Source organism: Patiria miniata, unplaced genomic scaffold (assembly GCF_015706575.1).
Source record: "Patiria miniata isolate m_02_andy unplaced genomic scaffold, ASM1570657v1 HiC_scaffold_1, whole genome shotgun sequence".
In the NCBI taxonomy this organism is placed as follows: Eukaryota; Metazoa; Echinodermata; class Asteroidea; order Valvatida; family Asterinidae; genus Patiria; species Patiria miniata.
This window is the reverse complement of record NW_024037047.1, coordinates 6,239,717-6,247,537: the sequence shown is the minus strand read 5'-3', so window position 1 is coordinate 6,247,537 and position 7,821 is coordinate 6,239,717. Positions and strand designations below refer to the sequence as shown.

The 7,821-nt window shown below is 39.0% G+C and overlaps 1 protein-coding gene across 1 annotated transcript; it reads right to left on the bottom strand.

Moving 5' to 3' along the window:
* Nucleotides 1–3,009: 3,009 nt before the first annotated feature.
* On the bottom strand, nt 3,010–5,072 carry LOC119719723 (F-box/WD repeat-containing protein 7-like). Its single transcript, XM_038189242.1, has one exon. The coding sequence runs from the start codon at nt 5,056–5,058 to the stop codon at nt 3,484–3,486; it is 1,575 nt and encodes a 524-aa protein (XP_038045170.1). The 5' UTR covers nt 5,059–5,072; the 3' UTR covers nt 3,010–3,483.
* Between the last annotated feature and the right edge of the window lie 2,749 nt (nt 5,073–7,821).

Here is a 7,821-nt window from a genome sequence, read left to right as displayed (position 1 = left end):
TCCAAGCTTGAAGAAAAAGAAAAAAAAGCAAAAAAAAAAAAGCCGCGTGGCCGCGTCAATTCTAGAACTAGGTCTGACCAGAGACCTATATTTTTTTTGGGGTCTAATAGACAGATTGTAGGATGATTTTCTTTCGCATGGTGACATTACTGTTGCATAAGTTCCTTCATAACAAATAATGAGACACCCCTAGTCATACATTTTCACAGTCAATTGTATTTGAACATGAACTTGGAAACAGTATAGTATGTAGACTGCAATACAGACAATTTGTAGTTCAATAATTGTGTTTTAATGCAGACATCAAGAAATCAGTCTCGCGGCTTCAGGTGTCACAGGTATATAGCTAGAGTTGAACAAAATATAATGGGGTTGTTATTATTATTTTTTTTGCACCGACTTTTTGGTTATTCTTCGTGAGGCCTCGTCTGCCCAGAACAAATAACATCGATGATTTGCATTCCTGATTTTTTTCCTTTTTGTTTTTTAATAAAAATATAAATATGAGTGGAAGCTGTCGATGGACATAAAACCACGTCAAACCGCTAATTAAAAACCGAGGACGATGGTATAAATTAAATGACTTGACCATTAGATTATTTGAAACTGTATTGTCGGGGCAAATCCTCCTATAATATATTTATTTTACAGAAATACGATTGGTTCGCGGTAACATTTCCCCGAAATTACATTAAATATAATTACAGAGAAATGCTGGCTAAGTAAAATTTAGCAGTATGTTTACACTGGATTATAATCTCTTCACAACTGAGAAAAAATTGGCCCTGTATCAAGGGCGTCCCCTCGATGAGAGTCAAGATCACAAGACAACAAATAAAAAGTTGAAAAATTGTCTGTCAAGGTGGGTTCTTTTTTTTTTTCAAGCATAAAATGACTATGGGTTAAAACACAATACAATGTTAGTCATATACTGGAAAAGACTCACCTTAACAGACAATTTTACTTCAGCCTGAGAAGTATCCATTGCGAACCGACAAATTTTCCCACAACAATATCCATTTGTACATAGTAAATCAATTATGTTTTAGATGAGGGGTAGCAGGTCTACGGATCACAGTAATTACTTTGTGTTTGCTACTCCAAGCTCATCTACAAATAGTGTTTTGTATTGTTATTCTGTATTGTTGTTCTGTTTTGTTGATCGTGTTTGTAATTGCTGAATAAATAATGATAATAATAGTAATAATGGTTAGTATTGATCGAATGTTAGCTACTTTATTTTCTCAATAGTAACAACAAAGCATTAACGTGTTGCTATGAATCTAACGCAAAACACAATATATGTGGATAAAGCAACTAACCAATAAATTCAACTTACCGCTCCAACTTTCAAAAAAGACTATATGAAGGCATATAGTAATGATGGTCCCAGATCTTTGCAAGTCACGATGAGTGGCAGTCAGTGAGAAAGGTAACTACTCTAGTCTTCATTACAAGTAACAGTCAGTCGATCAGTGCAGTAAGAGAACACTGCCTCCTCTTGGAGCAGCAATTTAGAAAGAAGAAATGCTTTTTGTCAAAACCAAGTTCAGTGTGTTAACATGTCGCTGATGAGTTTTGCAGTGAATAATACACGCAATCATACATATCGCGGACACTACAGTGCTTGCACAAGGATGTTTCAGTCTGGCAAACTGAAAGCGATCTACTGACGTCACCCTTTATAAATATTCATTGGTGGTTCAAACTATTCGTTTCCTTTGTTCAAAACAAAAAGGCATGTTGTTGCCAAGGCAAACTGAAAGCGATCTACTGACGTCACCCTTTATAAATATTCATTGGTGGTGCAAAATATTTTTTTCCATTGTTCAAAACAAAAAGGCATGTTGTTGCCAAGGTTTGCACTCGACAATACGGAAAAATGCGGGGAAAGAAATCCACCAGCCTGCTGTATTAAGCCTATACGTACACTTTTTTTCATCAGTATGCCAACACAGGGAAATATAATAATGTCACGGACGAATGGTTTTATTTGGCTGAGGTTAGGAAAACTTGGCCTTTGCTCTTTCGTAGATAAACACACAGCATGTAAGATGATGATCTTTGGGCATGATAAAATTGCTTCGCCTAAACTTGCATTCCCCAAAGATTTAGCCCCTAGTAAGCAGATATATAGTCTCACAAGCAGTTTGATTTGAACATGAACTTTGAAAATAGGGTTGAATAGGTCGCAAAACAGCAAATCTATTTTTAAATACAAGTTTTGGCTCTTTTCTTTTTTAACCTAGACATCCTGGCAGAAATCAGGTCTGCGGTATAAAGTTGATTTTTTTTCTGATATTGATTTTTGTCTATTGCGGAAATAGAGATAGAAATGATTATTTAGGTAAATAGTTGATGGGCCTAAAACCACTTCAACACGTTACAAACCAAGGACATTGAGACTTGTCCATTGTATTAATTGAAGCTTTGTATTGTCAGCACAATTCCTCCTTATGTAAGAAGTTGAACCCCAAATTTGTACAGATTATTGTTCTTTAAACAAGTTACAATAAATTAAAATAAATACAGTTTGGGCTGCGAAAAATCAAGCAGATTGTTTAAACTGAATTTGTATCCTTTCTCCACTTTGAAAATTGTTAGGCGTCAAGGGCGCCCTCCCGATGAGATTAAGGAAAGGTTAGTTTACAACACATGATGCGTAATAATGTTGGAATAATTGTCTGACCAGGTTTTTGTTGACAGTGTATGATATAACATTGTTTAAGCAAACATATATACATGATGTAAGTACTACACCAACATGTAATCGTTAATTTCTGAGCAAACTTCACATCCGAGTACAGTGTCCTCTTCTTTGGTATATTACAATTGAAGATATGTTTGAAATATCAAAAAAATACACTTGGAAGTATTTTGAGATATACATGAGTCGTATTTATTTACATTCCGGGTTTCATGCATCCATGCATCACCTTTATGTGGTCAAAATTACAATATAAGATTTTGGTTCCATCAACCTAACGTTTCATGACGAGTGGAGTTGGAACTGCTGTAAAGACCCTCACCATGACTCTAACTATGATATACATCAATATAATTATACAATGAACACAGCGTTTTCAACATCATAACCAATACCATTCTTGATTTCAACAGAAATAAAGAACGGAACATAGGCAATGCATTGAATGTACTTCCCGAATATTCAGCGTAACTTTTGAATGTATTTTTGTATTCAGTCACCCATCAAAATTTGGGAAAAAGCTCCTTTTAAAAACCACCAGGTTGAATGTTCTCTATATTCAATATGTGTTTCTGTATACTGTACTCAAACCGTCTACCGTTTCCATTTTCCCAACTGACTTTTGGACGTGACCTAATTATGCAAGCGGTGGGTAAATACATGCAGGCTATACAATAAATGTCATAGCCATCATCACAATCACAAAATGTACATCTTCATCATCCCGAATGTCATCATCAGTCAGCTATCCTCTCAAATTGAATGACTTGATTCTTTCACCAATAGTGACGGACGGAAACATACGTAGGGAAGCCATACATGCCCTGATAGACCATTTTGGTATCGCTCATCCAAGCACATGCGACGTGCGTTTGCCCTACGTATTGTACTGTCTTCGAACTGCCTTGTGCCTTACCATCCGCGCTTTTCATTGGGTAGAAAAGCCACAGTCCGCCGTACCATCCGTCTTCACTACTCCATGTAAGCAGCTTATTGCCCTTGAGGGAGAGAGGTTGCACTGTACCACGACCATCAATCAAGAGTCGTTCCCCATTCAGATTCAAAATGTAAAGCCCATTATGTAATGTAACAGCAATGAGCAACCCATCACTATACATGTACTTTGCTTGTTCATAGGGAGAAGATAATTGTATCCCTCGATGAAGAGGTACATCAAATGTCTTGATGCATTCCCAAGACTGCAGTTCCCAGATCTTCACGATGAAATCTTTGGATGCGCCGATGACAATACTATCCCCTAGATGGCAGGAAGTCAATTTGTTCATACCACAAGCAATATCCTGCATGCAAGAACCACTGCGTGCATCCCATATGCGAATTATGTTGTCGTTGTACGCACCAGCTACGATCTTTTCCTTGTAGTCGAGGTGAAGCAGTCTTGTCGCTTCGTGGCCACTCTGTAAGACATAGCGAGAGGCACCGTTTGCTGCACTCCAGACTCGTATGTCACTGTCTGCGTCCACGCTATCATCATAACCCCATAATGAAGGCTGCTTTTGAGCAACACTAACGATTGTCTTTCCATCGAAGAAGAGTTGAGACACGGCCAGACGATGCCCTGACATGACTTGCAGCTGTTCTCCAGTCTGGGCGGAGAAGGTACGAATCTTACCGTCCTTACAACCCGCAGCTACGATGCCATCCTTCATCTTCAGGGCTTCTGAATCTTCACTGATGTCGAGTTGGATGAGGTGCTGACGTTTCTTGCTGCACATATCCCACACTTCTAAGGTTCTGTGCCAGGAACCGGCAACAAGACAGTCACCTTCCACAGCGATATTAAGTATCAATTGAAGGTAAGCATAGTTATCACTATTAGACGAAGAAACGTTTTCTTTGTCGTTGATTAAGCTTAAATCAAATAACGTGGTGTAGAAGCGCTCGTTCCTCCAGTTTTCTTCCAGGTGCCTCGCTTTCATGTAGACTTCCTTCCATTTACATGTATCCACCAGTCCAGGCCAGTCTGAACCGGTCACAACAGCATTGACCGGGAACGTAGGCGCGCCCCCTTCGCCCGTCTTGTGCTCCTTTGACGTTGGTTTAAATGGAGGTTCTTTGCAAAGATCGGACATTGTACCGTAGCGCTCCCATCCTTGGCTTTGACAAAGACGGTGCCACAGATCATCGTCATTAGCCGTTTCTCTCAAGATTCGATTACATAATGCCACACGACAGAGATCTGTAGCAGTCAGATGACGAAATATACGCGCTTTAAGTTCCTGTGGCAGATCAGCCAAGTTTACTCCATCAGTTAACTGATATGTAAATGTTCTGTGATCAGCCTCAGAAGCATCGGTCTCCATCCGACAAATCCACCTGCAGCAATTCATCTGTAAACATACACAATCAATTATATTGATCGAGTGTGTGCAAACGATTCACAATAAAACTTGAAGATGCTGACATATATATGCTTTACCAAACAAATTCTCAATAATTTAACATATTGACTCAAAGATACATCTTACCGCTCCGACGTAAAAACAAAGCTGGGCAGGCATAGCAATGATGGTCCCGGATTTGAGCAAGTCACACTAAGTGATTTAGTCAATGAGAAAGGTTAGCACTTGTAAATAAGAGTCGATCGATGAGTAAGATGAGTACAAAGAGAAACTTGGCTGGTCTTCGAGAATATTAACTAAATCGAAGGACAACTTTCTGTCAATTCCAAGTTCGGCGTGAGAAGTTGAGTAAACATGGCGATGTATAAACCGGAACCTACTATAATGTCAGAGGGTATATTTCAACTGGCAAACTGAAATAACTTGACTGATGCGATCCTTTGTACTTCAGTAGTACCAAAAAAAACCCATATATTTGTACTTCGCATTGTTCAAGACAAAGGGCATGTCGGTGGCAAGGTTGCCCTCGACGTCACTTAAAAAATAACCTTTAGAGAGTACAGGAAAAACAGTCCGCCGGCATCCTGCTGTATCGAGCCTATCAGCCATTAAATAAAATACTTCTATATAGACAGTAAGTCAAGGACGATTGGGTGACACGTTAGGAAAAGGCGGTGTAGCGTGAATATCCGACTCCATGAAATGTGGACTCATTGGTATTATTGCGCACGCGTGAGTAGATACTATGCTATTTTTAGGATCGTTTGGGGAGAGTGACCTGTCACGTGCGAGGGATCAACCAATAATAGGGAAATAGGGGTCCAATTTTCATAGGAGTCGGATTTTCATGTGACAACGGTACTGGTAGGCCTAACTGTGATCGAGTCTGTGTGTAAAATGACTTCTTTACTCATAATGCTGATATTGCTTAGACTTACTGAGCTGGATTTAATTGTTACACTTGCCGTCTACCAATGATCATTCAGTTGCCACGCACACAAATACTAAGACCCCTCTGTCATACTGTCCGAGTTATATTTGAACATGAACTAAGAAAGCGTAGGTACATTCGAACACCTACAAGGTCATTGGGATTTTACCTTGTTATAACTGGAACCTGACTTGTATTGACAGTAATGGAAAACTAAGAAAAACAAAGACTTGGGACCTAAAATTTTTGTTTGTTACAAGCACGATGTGGTATTAACAGTACTCTTCTTATCAGCGTTCGACTGTATAATATGTGGCAATACGGGGAATTTATTTTATACTTCACGATTTTATAAACCCTGACATCCAAAAATCAGGTACCGGCTGTAGGGCACAGTTATAGACAAACAAAAATAGATCAGTAACTTTGTTTTGTTTCTTGCACTGACTTTTCTGAACAAATTACATTGATTGCTGATTTTTTATGTTATGGAAATGTATTTAGAAACGTAAATTTGAGGAAAGTGTCGATGGATCCAAAAACCACTTCAAACCGTATAAAACCGAGGACTGTTATATCAATTAAAATGACTTAACGATTATCAATTAAAATGACTAGACCATTTATTATTTGAAATTGTTACTGTCTTTGCATATTCTTGTAAATGATTGTGACACCGGGTTGTGTTTTTTTACAGAAATACATTTTTTTCTTGCCTAAAATTACATAAATAATGATGAAGTTAGTCTGAGTAAAACTAAGCAGTTTGTCTACTCTAAACTGCTAGCCCTTCTGCAGTATGCACATTAGGCCCGGCATCAGGTACGTGCGCCCTCTCCATAAGATCAAATAGAATGTCTTATTTACAACACATCATGGGCGTCGCCAGGATTTTTTCTAGAGGGGGGCAAAACATATTTTTCCCAAACAATTCCTGTATTTCTCAACATATTCTCGACATTTGCCCCCCCCCCCCGCAAACTCATTAAATTTACACCACTATGACTTCGCGCCTCTTTTCCCTCTTTTTTTCTCTTTTTTTTCTTATTCTGTTTTTTTCTATTTCTTTGTTTTGCTTTTCCGGGGGGGGGGGGGCCCTTGCGGATATGTGTCCATTGAAAAACATTGACTGTTTTCTATTATCAAGTTTTCATGCGTTTTCTTACACTGTCATCATCATCATCTAGCGGTCGCAACCGAGATCTCATACACAACAAACTGTACTGAAACGGCAAACCGTTCTAATTTCGCAAATGGATGTGACCTAAGTACGCAAGCAGTTGATTATAAGAGTCAAATATCAAATAACTGTCATGACAACCATGCATCACTCTGACATTGAAAGAATTGATTCTTTCACCAGTAGCAACGAACAAAAACGTGCGTAGATCCCTGCTGTACCTGAAAGACCAGTTTGGTATCGCTCATCCAAGCACATGCGAACTGCGCTTTCCCAAGGATTGGTAATGCTTTAGTCTTGGAAGTGCTACTATCCTCGCGCTCTGTGGGGTCAATGATCCGCAGTTCGTACATCTTTGTATTGCGGTGCCATGTCAGCAATTTATTACCCCTAAAACAGACAGGTATAACATCACGATGAGGACATGTAAAGAGTCGTTCCCCATTCAGATTCATAATGTAAAACCCACTATGCAATGTCGCTACGACGAGCAACAAGTCACTGAACATGTAGTAAACATCTTCATGGGAAAGGTTTGAATTCGACGGGAGCCATTCAAGAACATCGAATGTCTTGATGCACTCCGAAGATTTGAGTTCCCATATTTTCACAATAAAATCTTTGGAAGCACCGATGACGA

What these genes read in the sequence shown, in the direction of transcription:
- LOC119719723 (XM_038189242.1), bottom strand. Translation starts at nt 5,058, where the DNA reads ATGAATTGCTGCAGGTGGATTTGTCGGATGGAGACCGATGCTTCTGAG.